Consider the following 15,735-nt stretch of genomic DNA (forward strand, 5'->3'; position numbering starts at 1 on the left):
TATGCAGTGCATGTCATCTCATATGGGGTTAAAAAATAAACAGCAAATACAGCCCATGACATTTTAGTTTCTGAAACACAGCTGAGGTCATTACTACATTGGAAGACTTAGCAAGGTTGGCAAAGCCTTGGGTGGTTCACTGTTGTCCTTTTACATGCTCAGATGAAAAAGATCCTTAGAGTGAGCTACCACAAAATTACCTGTCAGAGGCATCAGTCAACTGAAGCAGAGCCTAAGGACTGAAGGGCATCAAAATTATATGTACTTTTCAAGGGCTGCAAGATCATGTCTTATTTGTAATCAGACTTCCTTTGGAAACTGAAAAAATATGACAGTGGCTTTACACAATTTCTAGATGTGGGACTGAGTCAAAGGAGGATCTAGGTGTCCAGTCACTTGATGCTGGGCCACTTAGTTTCAGGTGTCTGACCAGTTCAGTGGAACCTGTTGTCTGGCAAGGCATGCCCAAGAGAAGAGATGGAAACTGTCTGAACTAGTCACTGCATACACATTCTAGAGGGTGTTGTCTGATCACCCTCTCCCTAAGAAATAAGCTTCTTTGTACTCAGAGTTGGCTGGTGGCTTATCAGTGCTCAGCAACCACAGTGCAGAACACCCACCTACTGATATACCTACTGATGTCCCTGCTCTGGAAGCCTTGGCAGAGCTCGGTTTCAGCATCTCCTGCCAACTCCAGCATTAGCCAGTCCACCAAATTCAATTAAGCATTCAGCTATCTCTTCAGAGAGAAGTACCTCAAATTCCTGTCTCCCCAGAGCAGGACACAGCATTTCTGCTGTCACTGTGCCACCCTGCACAGAAGGCATCACCCGCAGTGTGCATCTCCCACTCCTCAGCTGCTGCTGCTTTGCTGGTTTGGCAAGAGGAGAGTTTCTCCATGGCTGCTGCTGACAGGGGGGCAGACAAGCTTCCCCTTTCTCCTCACACTCATTCCCCCATGGCTCTCCAGCACACAGGGGGAACCATACCAGTAATCAGGAAAAGCTCTGGAGTTAAGCATCCAGCCAGGATCAACCCAATCTAAATATATTTAGGGATTCAACACCCTACCTGTAACCCCACAGGACATCATCCACATTATCTACTTAAAAAGCCAAAGCAAGCAGTAGGTAGTCTCAGAAATATTACTTAGACACCAAATTTAAGTCACTTTTCTGTGGTATACATACCTTAAATTACTTCACGGTTGAACAAAGTCACTATCATTCTGCTAGCTATTTTTCTCTGTCCATGAGCAACATTATAGAAACAACTTGATCCCTTTTTTTTTTCCATTCCCATCTCATTTCAAGACATCTTGGACAATATCAGGCCATTTACATTTGCTGAGTCACCTACATATTGAAAACATTACAAATGTACATCTATGCAGCTGAATGCTTCAAATTCCTCAAAATAATCATTTTTCCTTGTTAAACTGGGGGAGGAAGGGGGATGAGGGTTTTAGCACTGCATCAGCAACACTGCTCACAACCAACTGTGTCAGTCTTACTGAACGGCAAGAAACATGTTATTTTCCTTAACACCAGTTTAACCCATTCTCTGATTTCTAATGAAAACTCTGATAGTGCAGTTCAAGAATTCCAGCACTGATAGAAATTACTTCTTTTTAAGCACAAGAAATTGTAGAAGTTCCACTGTATCATCAAATATACTCACTTTTCTCACATGCAAGTCATCATGGGGCCATGTCATAGGCAAACCCATAAGCATGTTAAGAATGCCTCCCCCATGTGAGGGCCACTCATATGTTATTCACTGAATCTTCTTTCCCCCTACCTCAGGAATCTTCTAGAGGCATTCACACTGGTGTGAATGAGATTGTATTGCCAATTCATAAAGCGATTCCTTCTTTCCTATGAGGCAGGAAGACGAGTAGGACCAAATCAGGCTATTTTATACCTACCAAAAAAAGATGAGAACTTCACTTACCCACCTACAAGCTCAGAAAAAACAGGATGGGCTCACTGACAACAGTTTGTTCTGCGCAGGTCTGTGTAGGTTCTCCTGCCACCCGCTCACAGTGCCGTTCTGAGCACCTTCCTGTAGAGACACAGCTGCCATCTGTGATGTGTGCTTTGCTCTCCCTCATCCTCTCCCCACGGGCAGAACCACGCGTTTATTTTTGCACTGAATGAACGCTGTCCTCAGGAAGAGCCACGTGTCTGGCTGTGAACAAAGCCTGCTGACAGCCCAGCTCCTGCAGAACTGCACCCCCTCTGCATGTCTGCTGACCCCACATTCACCCCCACACGGGCACCACGTGCCTCGGCACATGGAAGGATGTGGGGTGTCAACAGAGCCAAGCTGGCGCACCAGTACGAAACCAAGACATACGGAGGACAGAAAAACCAAGGCACTCCTGTGAACATGCTGCACAGTTCAGCAGGAATTTCACATGGCGTTACCTCAAGCCCCTCCAAACAAGTCTACTTGTCTTCCTCTTAATGTACTTCCCCCTCCTAGCACTCACTCCACAACCACAGGTATCTTGTGATAAAATGCAGAATTATGAACACAATGCAAAATGTTGAAAAATAGTATTTATTAGCACCCAATTTACATAATTATATGGTACAAATGACACTTGCTGCTGCAACATTAAATAAAGCTGCTCTTAAAAACCATTGCTTATTTCTGGAAGTCCGTGTGATTTTGCTCAGCACAGAATGCGGGTACAGTACACAGATACCCCACTTCACTACTGCCATACCAACACAAATACCTGCATGGTTACCTCAATGGGGTCTCATTTTAAACGGCACACTAACATAAGCAGATCTATATAATTTTAAATGACAAAATATTTATTTGACTTATTCAGGCAAGTGAATGTAGCTTTAAATATAACCTATTCAAGAAGTTTCACAAAATATGAATTGCAGTGAAAAAGAGAAAATTCAGGGCTGCACTTGAGAAGCTCAAAATTACACTGGCGTATTTCAAAATAATCTCCCTCTGAATTTTCTATCTTTGCCATTATCCAGCATTTTAAACTACTGTGTTTTAGTAAGAAGTTTAATACTAAGTTTCTGAATAAGCATTTCCATTTAAAGCAAAAATTTATACTTGTAATAATAAACGCTAAACAAATCTTTGGAGATTGAATCACTTTCCTTTTTCTCATGTCCCACGATTAATAAGCCTTTTCAAAATCATGAAATATATTACATTTATGGATGCTTACTCTCAAGAAAACTATTTCCTTCATAAATTAGAAAACAGAATTTCTCACTCAAAATAACATTCACTTTTGTACAACAGTTGCATTTAAACAAGGTAATTTTGGTGGTACTGCAATTCTGACACAGCCTTGTACTGAGCCATACACAAAAAACTGACAAGTAGACTATTACTCAACAAGTAGGTACTTCTCATTTGGATCCAAAATTCTGCAAGACACTTGAAGTCAAACATTGTTTCAAAGTAGTCATTCAAAACTGGTGTATAAAATCATAACCTAGCCATAGTTCTGAAGGGGAATCTTAATTTCCTTAAGCTGTTTGTATATCAGCCACAGTAGCCTTTTCATATCAACAATCTGCAATGGAAGTGACCCAAAACAGAAGGGAAGCCACTGAAATTACTAACATATTAGTGGTTATCACCTATAGTAACTTCTCCTAAAGAGAGCTGTCAGGTATTTCTATGTTCCATCAGAAAAGAAAAAAGTGTATTAATATAAGCAACAACAACAAAAAAAATTCCTAGCTACAGTCCATATGGCAAAGAAATTTGTCTTTTTCAACCTGACAGTTAAGTGAAGATAATTATGCAAAATACAATGCAAAGCTGACAAACGTCAACAGAGAACCTTACAGCAACAAAAGTCATCTCATCATGGAGTTCCTTCTACAAGTTTTTTCAGATGCACTATTCAAATAAAAAATAGCACAAGACCACTTTTCTGTTTGCTTGGACTATAAAGGTACAAGAAATCATTAGCTAGCATGCTCAGTTTGCATTTCCGAAAGAAGCGCTAACACATACGAGACAGTTTTCAAAACTGATGCACATTTGCAAATGTCCAACTTCAAGGAAACAATTCTAGGAGGCATATATCTGAAAACAAGCTACATTCGAAAGCACTGTATCTTGATGATAGGAAGCATAAAAAAATAAATTCTTAATGGAAAAATATTAGCTTGAAGTCCATCATTTATCCCTTATACAATGTTTTTGGCTGCTTTTCACAAGTAATCCAAAAATAATGACAATATTTGGCTTGGCAATAAGTTTTCCTTTCCCTTTCAGAACAGTACAAATCCAGCTGTATAAATCTTTTCCTAACACCACAGTCTAATACTCTGGTGTGAGGACCAAGGGTTACTCAAAATAACCAGGAAGTAATTTTGGGAGCCTGCAATTCAAACTTAAGGGAACCAAAGAAGGCTGGCCTGGAGGACCACATCAATCCAAGGCTTTGAGCAGCTTAGAAACACGTACACGGGGTATGGTTTAAACACTGGTGTGATCTCCCAGGATCACAGCATGGCTTGGCAGCATGAGCAGGGCAGAAGCAGTCTAACACACAATACCACAATCTACATTTAGGCAGGAGGAAGTTGGGCTAAGAATATAATATTGTTAAATGCCTTTTTAGCTCAGCCATAGTTTGGATTTTGTAGTCTAACAACAAGTCTCTCCTGCCAACAAACCAGATGAGCTCCACAAATTATACTATTCAACTGGATTTATGCCTTCTGTAGTGGAATCCACATTCTCAAAAATATCTTAAATGATACAGCAATTCATAAGCTTTCACAACTGACTACAGAGCAGCAAAACCAACTCAGAAGGCAGGCTAAGAGATAACACACCAAAATTAAATAAACTGCATGTAAGGAGGTACAAATCCATCTTTTGGTGGTGAGAGGGCTGGGCTGAAGCTGAAGCTTCAACCACTCTTCAAAAAACCACTCCAAGAGAAAAATCAGAAGTCCTTCATGACATTCTGCAGTAAGTGCTCACTGCAGATGAGATTTTAAGATTCTCAGAAAATGTATCCTAAAGGGAAATTCAAGTGGGAAGATAAAAAGCCCAGATCAAAAGGATAGATAACCTGCAAAGGTATGTTAATTAGCACAGGCATTTATTTAAAGGTCACATTTCCAATCATCCTCCCTCCTAGGAACATTCCCACCAGCTAAACAAGAGTGTTTGCCTGAACAAGGACTATTTAAACAAGAGTCATCCTAGTCCTTCCCCACCCTCCCCAGGAGTTTGTTCATTTGCTCTGCTGTATTTAACACTATATTTTACAATAGGGGTTATTTTTTAAAAACATTCTGACATAATTGGATGGACCAACACTGCTGTCCCTCAGTTTCTCTGCTGCTCAGTAGGAATGTGGCAGAGGCTTTCAGTGGCAGTTTACAGGCAAATCATTTCCATAACTCTGTATCTAAGCTTACAGAAACTGATGATGAAAGAGTCAAGACTGTTCACCTATTGTCACCCTCTTCAACTAAACATGTTATCAGATTCACATAAAATATTCTCAACACCTTCATGTCCTTATGGAAAAAAGGAGCCTCCTGAAACAGCTGAGCATTTTTTCAAGGAAATCTTTCCATCCTCTCAGCCACTCAATAGGAACAACTATGCTAAGTATCTCTACGATGCTCATGAGCAGCAGCTGCCCAAGAAAACTCGTATTGCCATGTCAAAGATTGCCACATCTTACAGAAATCAATTTACCACATGGAAGAGGTTAACTATTGTATTTTGATTTCTTCATTTCTCACAGTGTAGTCCAAACCAACTTCCACTAAACAGCCACAAATTTCAGCACAGGACAACCCCAATGGCTGTATTTTCTTCCTTAATGCATCTCAGGTTGACTAGGCATTTCACACAGGCACCAAGCAGGCTCTTGGATACCTGGGACAGACAGTCTGCGAATACACTGTCAAGCCATAGCCTGAAAATGTTTCCAAATCTTGAAAGGCATTAGTAAAACCAAGACTTGATTATCTGATCATCTGATCATCTGCTTTTCAACTTTTTCTTTTCACACTTCTGCCCATCAAAAGCTGCTCAAAAAACATATGAGTTTACAGAAATTGATGCTCCCCAAAATTACACTGCTAAAACCCAAGGAGGCAGAGAAAGGCAACACATCTGTGATCCAATAAATGTACTGAAAAGGTGCTGTAACTAAGTCCTTTATCTCTCATACATTTATTCAAAAGAACAAATCTCTGGTTACTTTAAATTCACAACTGAAAACCAGTATTGTATGACCTAATCACAAAGCTGTATGGTGAACACCACACACGTACTCAACCAAATTACATGGGACTGCTTTAACATGACGTTATTTGAAAATACACGTCCTAAAAGAATAGGCTACAGTACATGGCATGTAGTTCTACAGGCTTCTTGCTAAAGAACATAGTATATCAAAATAAAGATGGATGAGATGAAAGTAGCGAATCTTTTTTGTGGAAGTTTTCTCTCTGAGGCCCAAAAATAAATGCAGACACTAGGATTTTGTAAGAGTGACACAATATATCTAGAACTTCTTCCAAGTTACTCTAAATAATTCTGTGCAAGTGTTTTGGTAACTGAATCCAATATGTGAAAGCAAGCAGCCCAGTGAAGTAAATTAGAGTAAAAGTGAGAGTACTTAAACTAGTGGACCAATTTTCAACATACAGAAGGACTGAAAATTCTCCCATTAAATAAGTTAGTATAACCAAAATCATTAGCACAAGCTAACATAGACAAAAAATTATATGAGCTAACCATTAAAAAATTACCTTGTAAATTAGATATGGGAAAAATAGTAATGGTAAAATGCTATATACTGATATTGCAGAAAAATGTTTTTTTCCAAGAATAAGCCTTGGGTCCAGTTTTGTTTACACTTTGGATATATGTATCACACTAATGAAAGTTACTAAGTACACTGAACCAGGAAAAACTGCACAGAAAAGGGGAACAAATAAAAATAATTTAGTGCCCTCAGAAGTTCAAAACTTGTAAGATCCAGGATAATCATGAAACAGGAATTAAGTCTCTAGCTGCAAAAGAATCATAACATACTAAAAGTGAAGAAGAAACTTGAAAAGCAGCAATGCTCAAATGTTATTTAAAGGAGTTGTCATAAATAAAGAAATATGATTTAAGTTTGTCAGACATCAAAAGCTTGGTCTTCCTACAAAAGCATCATGTTAGAGAGGATAAACCCAACCAAATAACAACCACACTTAACAGATGACCCTCAGACTAAGTCCAACAAATCATGCATGTGGAATGGTGGTATGGACACCAATATCTGGAGAACTGAGCCTAAAGGATGAAAACAAGCAAATGTTGTGCAAAAAAAGCAGACTAAAAAATAGCTTGAAGAAAGCAGAAAGGAATGAAAATATACAGACAGAACCAGGGTGTGCCTGGAGCTTCCAAATTACAAAGACTATGAAGAGTATGTAAAATGGCACAAAAGATGGCTTGGAATACTGGCATGAAATTACAAAAAAGAGCTACTAAATATTACACAAATTCTCCTGCCAGTGAGATGTAGTCATTGATTGAAATAATCTTTAAAAGGAAGCTTAATTGTTTTAGAACATATAAAATCTCACTGGCCAAGACAATATTAGAACGCACAAGTCTACAACCCCGCTTTAGCAAGCAGATGGACTAGATAACCTAAATAATTTTGTCAACCTCATCTCCTACGATGATGCTCAGAAGATCTGACAGGCTCATGCACAATACCCTGCAGTCCTACAAGTATGTGAGCAAGTACAGTAAAAAGACATTGACATCAATTATGAAGACAAGCACAAAAATATATATATTCCACAACCTCTTCGTAAGGCTACATATGTTTTGTTTTGTTTTTTAAAGGCACCTCATCCTCTAGCTATTGCCAGCTTTTAAAAAAATCACTTTTCAGTTTGAGCAAGAGCTCAAGAGTGAGAAGGAAACATCTTTCAATTCACATTTGAACAGCCACTTCTTACATTCCAATTGTAATCAGAATGACAGTCTTTAAAAAGAAGCATGCTGGCCTATTAGTTTTTATGTACAGCAATTTAAACAACTGTGACTACATATTGTATTGTGTAAGCAAAAACACAACATTCATTTCATACTCACACCAGTATCCTTTGTATACACAAACTCAAGAGAACTCTTAATACTAAAACATTAAAATGCACCCATGGAGTCTTCCCTTACTAGACACATTTAATACATGTTTACAATATATATACACATATATAATATACATAACTTTTAGAATTTTTCAAATAAATTTTTGTAATTTTTCTCTTCAAAAAGAAATAAAATAATGACACTGAAAGAATATGAGTCAAGTACACAAAACTCTCACAAAGTTGAATGCTCAGTTTTGCAGCCAAGTTTCCTCCTTTTCATCATAACCAAAACATTTTATAAAAACTAAATAATCTGTATTATTATTGTAGTCATCTGTTTCATGGTAAAAGTTCTAATCTTATCTAAGGAAATATATTGCATATCAATATCATGAACTGACATATGTGAATATTCTGAGCAATAAAAGGTATTCCAGAATATTTTAGCAGTACATATAATGGTAGCAGGCTCAAACAGCACAGGTCAACTTTTTATTCTAAATAATATACTTGCTTTAAACTCTGAGATCAACTTCAAATGTGGTCCCATCCCCAAATGGCACTCTAAAAACAACATAGTCGAACCTCATGTTGATATCGTTCGATGACTCCTGCTTATGAAGTGTCAGTTTAAAGGTAAGGACTTATTTATCAGTTTCCAGTCTTAACCTCAGGCTGGTATATGAAGAGTTGCACTGGGTTCTTTCCTACTCATATCAGCACCAGAAATCAACTCCAGCAGAAATTCTGCTTTCCATTGCCATCAGAGAAAAACACCAACTTCGTGCTTATGAATAGTAATAATTCTGATGATGACACACAATAGAAAAGAACCCACTCACTTTCCTTTAAGAAGGAACAAAAAGACTAACAGATTGGATTAAAAGTTATTTGTCAAATCAACAGAGAAGCTCTGAATAGATAAACAAAGCACATCTGTTGAGTAATTATGAGAAGCACTCATTCTTCAGGTAACCCAATCAATGGCACATACAGCCAGTGAAGTGGACAAGGTAAAAAGTCCCTCAAATGGTGCAGCTGGGAAATATTCTAGCAGTAGCAGAATCTCTCAAACTGATGGAGCATTGTACAGTTTCCACTTATTCCACTAAAAGGACTCATACAAAGCATCAGATTTAATCTTCAAAGTATTTCACTGTTATCCATAATGCCCAGAATGATACCCTTTTTAGCAGGAACAGAAAAAAAAGGGGCGAATTTTTGATAGCTATAATTGTAGGACAGCTTCTTTGGAAAGCTTTTTGATAATTTCTTGTGCCAGATCTCCAAGAATAAACAGCATTAAAATCTGAATAAGTTAAATTTGCTACTACAGTTTGCACAGATTGCGTCAGTCTGTTGTTAATTGGGATTTAGACTAAAGGCTCAGTTTCTAGCCATATGCTAATACAGGCTTAAAAAATTATATCCTTTTTTTTGCAAACAAAATATTTACTGAGAAACACAGAAGATGTAACAGAAACTTTTCTGCATTTTAATGTATGTTAGTAATTTGCCTTCCTTTAATTGCATTTATCTTAGGCTAGCAGCCCGGTGGCTGAGATTAACTATCTGCTACTGCTCTCTGAACAAGATCTACTTTATTCATACACCAAAGGGATGACGAAGTGCCTCTCACATGATACAGTAAAGAGCATGTGAACTGACTTTGAATCACTTTTTCCAGGTGATTTGAGTACATTAAGATTCTTCAATGAGAACATCCTAGGAAGTTTCCCTCTTTTCCTTCTCCTTGATGCAATTAGACCCCTTCTTTCCAGTACTCCATTTTATTAATAGAGAATACGTAGACCTAGTTTCACCCAAGGCCTGCCTGGACGAAAATTCACACCCTCTACATAAAAGCTTTTTTTTTTTTAAAACTATTTGAAACTGAGAGATTCCAAGCTCTCAGCACCAGCTGAGCTCACAGAAACCAGAACAAACGTCAATTTAGAAAACAGCACCCTGCAAAACTACACACTTACAAACAATCTCTGAATTATAGGGCAAGATAAAACAACTCATGCCCTCCACTTCTCTTTTGTGCAGCTGGTTAAATATATACAAAGCTAAAGTTGAATGGGAAGCACTCTGTCATACAAACACTTTAGCCAGGGCATCTGCTCCTGCACTGGCAATATAACATTTGGATGGGTGGAAAGCCACGTCATGAATGGACTCATCAAATTTTTTGCGATGGGCAGTAAATTCTTGGATGCAGGTCTTGCTTTCAAGATTCCACAAGCGAATCGAACAGTCATGGCCTAAAGAAAGGGAAAAGAGTTTTCTTTATAATTTGCATGCCTCCCACCATTATGAGAAAAAGAAAATGAAATCTGAATGTACTTACTGCCAGACATCAAATACAAGCCATTAGGATCAACAGCTAAACTTGTAACTGCATCTAAGTGAGCTACCATGGAGTGGATCAGTTTTCCTTTGAAAGAAAAGATTTATTTAGGTTATTTTCTGCAATTAACTTTGTGTTCTGTATTCACTGCTTATGACCCTATCACAGCTGATATAAACACAAGAGATCTTGTCTCATGACTGAATCATTAAAATTATAGAAGTCAGTATATGAATGTTTACAGTTCCCAAGAACCACAGTAGCAGTACCACCAACGTTTATGAGACCTTTGCTTTAAGCCACGCTGACACTGCAATCACTGTGCATTTTAAATATCTGCCCCTTAAGCGAATTAATGGAGTTCTCAGGTAGTATCTTGAATGGGTAGGAAGGCAGGGGCTGAGCATACTAGAAGCAATGAACATAAACTACCTGGGAATAGGGGATAGTTGTGTCAGAGAGAATTAATGTTTTATCACAGCTTATTATAATCACAGCAATAATTTCATGTTAAAAGTAAGAACTCATGGGTCAAATGTGGCAGAGGTCTAGGAAGCACTAAAGGAATACCAGAGGTTCCTGCTCTCAAGAGCAAAATAATACAGACAATCAATAGAAGAAACATAAACATAAGAACATGAAGATTTTTGAAAAAGATTCATTTTATGTTAAATATTTATAAACCCCATCCATAGGGCATTCTAAAAGAATGGACAGAGAGACCCAAGTTCCTTATCACTTTGCCAACAAAGCTTTAAATGAGCTGGTAATCTTTATACTCTCTACTGATGAGAGATTTCTGCTTCAGAGGCCATCCCATTCTTGACATCCCTCAGCATTTGTGTGAGTAATACTGATTATAACAAAATTGGGAATACGATTTATATTACGCTATGGCTAAGACCTGCTGGAAAGATGCATACCTGTGTTGTTGTCATAGAATTTGATGTGTCTGTCCTCATGAGCAGTGATACTAATTGGAAGAGTTGGATGGCTGATGACTCTGTTTATCTGACAGGAAGAACTGACTGCTAAGAAAAAAGCCACACACATCAGTATAAGTAAGTTGCTAAGTTCTTTGAAAGACTGCTACAAGAAATAAATATGTAGTCAATCTAATTTGCAAAATACTTCTTACATACATATCCTGGCAACTCTCAGCTAGCACCTTATGTTGTGCACTTTCCTCTAAAATACTTTCCAAACTATACAAGACAGAGACTTACATAAAACATATGTGTGCCAAATAAGGTCCAGCTTTTGGACACGATTTTAGATAGGCACATCAGGCAAAAATGTGAAACCAAAAACTGAGTGAAAACACCTCATTCATACACATTCCTTCTCTTGCCAAGTCAAACTTTCTTCATAACACACAGGACAGGTAAATAAACACTACAGCCAATATGTTTGAAGCAAACAAAACCTACCCCTTATTGACTGATGTATAGGTATTGAAATTATTATTGAAAAAAGGATGCTCGATTATTCATAGGAGAGCCAATTTCCTAGCCTTCAGTAATTCTGAAATAGCATGCATATATATAGATATATATACACCCAGAGAAAAAAAGTATAGGAATTTTCTGGTTAGAAATCCAGGCATTGGTATGATGCACAGGTTAATGCAAGAGGTGTCTTAAGTCGTAGATTATGAAAAAACCCACAAATAGTCATTACACAGGAAATCAAAATACAGATATTGTCTTTCATGTTGACTGTATTTAGCTAAATTGCTTCCAAACAACATTCACACAATTTAATCTAAATTCTTACTAAAATAAACAAAATAGAAGGTTCACTTCCTATTAAAATGGTAAAGATTAATTTTACACCTTTCTATAAAAATCTGAACCATAAGGCAATGTCAGCATCCACAGGACACTTAGAAATTATGAAAGTATAAATTCAGGAAAAAAACTCCACATTCATATTCATAAATATCCCTAAAATTACTAAAAGCACATGAACCTTCACCACATCCAGCCATCCTCACGGTTTGAAAATGCCAAGCAGAGGCTTATACTGAGCAGAAGAGTCCCTAAATAGTGTGTAGGGCATTTCAGGTGATATTTTCCTCTTGTCTAGTTCTTGTAGAAATAATAATTTATTTCTTTAAAATACATGTCAGTTTTATAGTACTGTTACATAACCAAAGATACTAAACAGGGACTTCTGGTTGCCATATCAGGGTCTTCTTTTCCTAAAGGAACATTACGGAATTACAGCAGGGAGTAGGTGCAAAAAACAGAAGGGAGATAGGGAGGGAAGAAGAAAGGTGGCTTCCACTGAATTGCTTTAACTAATTTAGAACTGTTTTTTTAGACAGGAACAAAGATGTGGGTTAAAAGAAGACATCCAGCACAGTAAGGAATAACCTAAAGAAGAGATACAGAACTTTCCATTTGCTCTTATAAAATTACAGTCATTTCAATATTTTAAAACACACAAGCAAAGCCAACAAGAACGGCTTAGTGCTTTTAAAAAATATCATTAAATAGTAGAATTCAGTGACACAAATCCCTAAGAGTGAGGGAAAAAATACCAAAATTTTAAAAGACTCAATGTTTTATCATTGTGGCCTGAAGATGAACCCTCATGCTTCAGCTCATTCTGGTCTCTTTTGTAAAGTCATTGTAAAATAATGTACTAGCAGGCTTTTCACAGTATCCTCTAAAACTTCTAGTATTGGTCACTGACATGATCCAAGGCATTATATGGATCACAAAGAGACCCTGTGAATTAATACTCTTTCACTGGAGCTTTGCTTTCCTTCTTCAGTGAAAATTTCAACTAAAGCCCATGTCCAAATGAGACAAGAGTGCAATAAAGCTTAGAAATGGATACCTCTGAAGAAAAATAAAAATAATTGACACACACTCCCAGTTTTTAAATAAATTCAACATTAAATTTTTGCCTCTTTTGCAGTTTTGGACTGAAGAGAAAATGGATATATTGAATCTGCAAAAATCACAAAGCCTTATTAAAGAAAGTTGTGCTTTTTCTCATGCTACTTGAAGAGTAGCATTTCCTCTCATTCCCTTGAAGAGGAATTCAGAGTGTGAGCTTGTTTCTATCTTATTTCAGAAGTATACACATTCTTCTGCTACTGCAAAACCTGTGAGGTCTGTTGTAGTAGTAACAATTTACTGTTATATATCAGAACACAGCTTCTAACATTATCCATCTTGTAATTTCTCATGACACTGCCTAATTCTTTGGAAGCACTGAAAAGATTATCAACAGTATCCATCTTAAACAACCATTTTTTTTTCCTTTAGTTGGTTTGGGGCTTTTGATACATACTAGTATCCACACTGGACTCCAGGGTAAGAATTCGCTGCCGTGTCTCCATGTTAAAAATGCTAGTGTGTCCACTGTTAAATGATGCTACCATGAGGCTTGGGTCACTGCTCACAAGGTCTACTGATGAAGGGATTCCCATTTCTAGAAAACAATGTAGAGAAGATATAGTTGGTGAAAAGAAAATGAAAAAAAAAATTAAACAAAAAAAATCCTTACAAAAAAAGTAAGCATTTCAACACCAAAAGGACCCCAATTATCAAAGGAAATGTTGCATTCTAAAATATAAATGATGCCAATCTAAATAGCTTTCTCTGTATGATAACTATTTTAATCCTACTTTTTTGGACATGTGTATCAACAACTTTCTTTACTAAGACGCTGTATCTGGAACTGCAGCTGTGCAGAAATCTACTTTAAAATTAAGAAAGCAAGAACTCCCTGTCCCCTTCTCGTTCCTTTAACTGTAGCAGCAATTCCCAAAAAAAACTCCACCAAGCTCCATTGCTTTGAGTAAAAGGACATGAAATAGAAGTGTACAACAAGTGACATGACAGATAATTAATGTTGTTGTAATTAACTTAGACAAATTCAGAGCTTAATAAAACACCAAAGTTCTCCAGGTGCAGATTTCGCACACTGGAACTGTCATCATGTACAATTATATAAATACATTATAAACCTGTATTTCAAAGCTCCTGCCTATTGTGGTATATATTTGATCTCCTTATACTGTAGCTATCTGCACACTACAGGACAGAAGGTCATATCAGCAAAGCTTGGGTATAGGATATACTCTTTAGGATTTTTCTCTTCAAATGTCCCATTCACCACCTGCTATGTGAAAGAACAACACCAGTTGCAACAGACATCAGGAGGAGGAGGAAAAGACAGAGAGTGAGAGACTGAATTTTAAGCAACCTAATGTTGGATCATAGATTCAGATAACACAGGAATACCATCACATCCCTATAAACTCTCTAGAGATTCATGGGAGAAATATCCTTCTGAGACACAGGACATCAGGAATATTTCTCAGGAATGGCAGTAGTTATCTACAAGTACCCGAAAAAAAGCCAAAAAGGATTGGTGTGAGAAAAAAACCACATTGTTTCTCAAGTGACCTTTTCCACCACTGCCATGCATGCTTCCTGGTAAGCAGGAATCTGCAGCTTCCTGGTAAACCTACAATGGTTAATCTGAACAACTTGAATAATGAGTGACAGATATTTTAGGGGTTTGTTAAAGGTTATCAATAAGCTATATTTGGAAAACTGAGCTTACAGTCTTTGGATTTCACAACTGGGCTTCATTCCAGTTTGGAATACAAAAAAAAAGCCCTAATATTAGGGCTATTATAGTGCCTCTGCAAGGGAAGACTACTCCTCCTTCCCCCTTAGTTTAATAATTAAAACCAAAACAACTCACAGTAACAAACTCCATAACTCTACCAGGAAGTTTTCAATGCAGGCAGATAGGCAAGCTGGCAATAACAAGCCTGCATACCTTTAGAAACATAGTTTTGCTAAAACTAAAATACATGGAATATTTCTATTTTGCTCAGTCTCTTTCAACTAACAAGCAATGGCATATCTGACCAGCTTTACACTATAATTTGACATGTCTGTCCAGCTGTAACAAAGTTTATTTTGCCTCAAAGTTTTTCTGAAGAGACATGGAACTGTCTCAGCTCATGGGCTGTCTTTAATGACTATCAGCTGTAAGAGAGTTTGGCCATGTCAATGGGCTTGTTCTGGAGCACTCTGGCTCAGACAGACAGCAACTTCCAGAAATTAGATTCTAACCGGTGGGATTTTCACTTGTGCATGACATTTCAGTAACTAACTCTAAAGGAGTATTTTTTTTTCAACTAGCACTGTTTAGAATCGCTAGGTTATTGTTATTTAGTTGATCTGCAAACTCAGAAATTCAATTGGAATCTCTGTG

At 37.4% G+C, this 15,735-nt stretch overlaps 1 protein-coding gene across 1 annotated transcript in view; it reads right to left on the bottom strand.

Moving 5' to 3' along the window:
- Positions 1-2,549: 2,549 nt before the first annotated feature.
- The window catches only part of STRN (striatin), a 69,248-nt gene continuing 56,062 nt past the window's right edge, over positions 2,550-15,735 (bottom strand). The window contains 4 exon segments of the mRNA XM_066546642.1: positions 2,550-10,399; positions 10,486-10,572; positions 11,409-11,516; positions 13,792-13,932. Coding sequence (XP_066402739.1) covers positions 10,230-10,399; positions 10,486-10,572; positions 11,409-11,516; positions 13,792-13,932 — 506 coding nt within the window. The 3' untranslated portion in view covers positions 2,550-10,229.

This window comes from Molothrus aeneus, chromosome 3 (assembly GCF_037042795.1).
Source record: "Molothrus aeneus isolate 106 chromosome 3, BPBGC_Maene_1.0, whole genome shotgun sequence".
NCBI lineage: Eukaryota > Metazoa > Chordata > Aves > Passeriformes > Icteridae > Molothrus > Molothrus aeneus.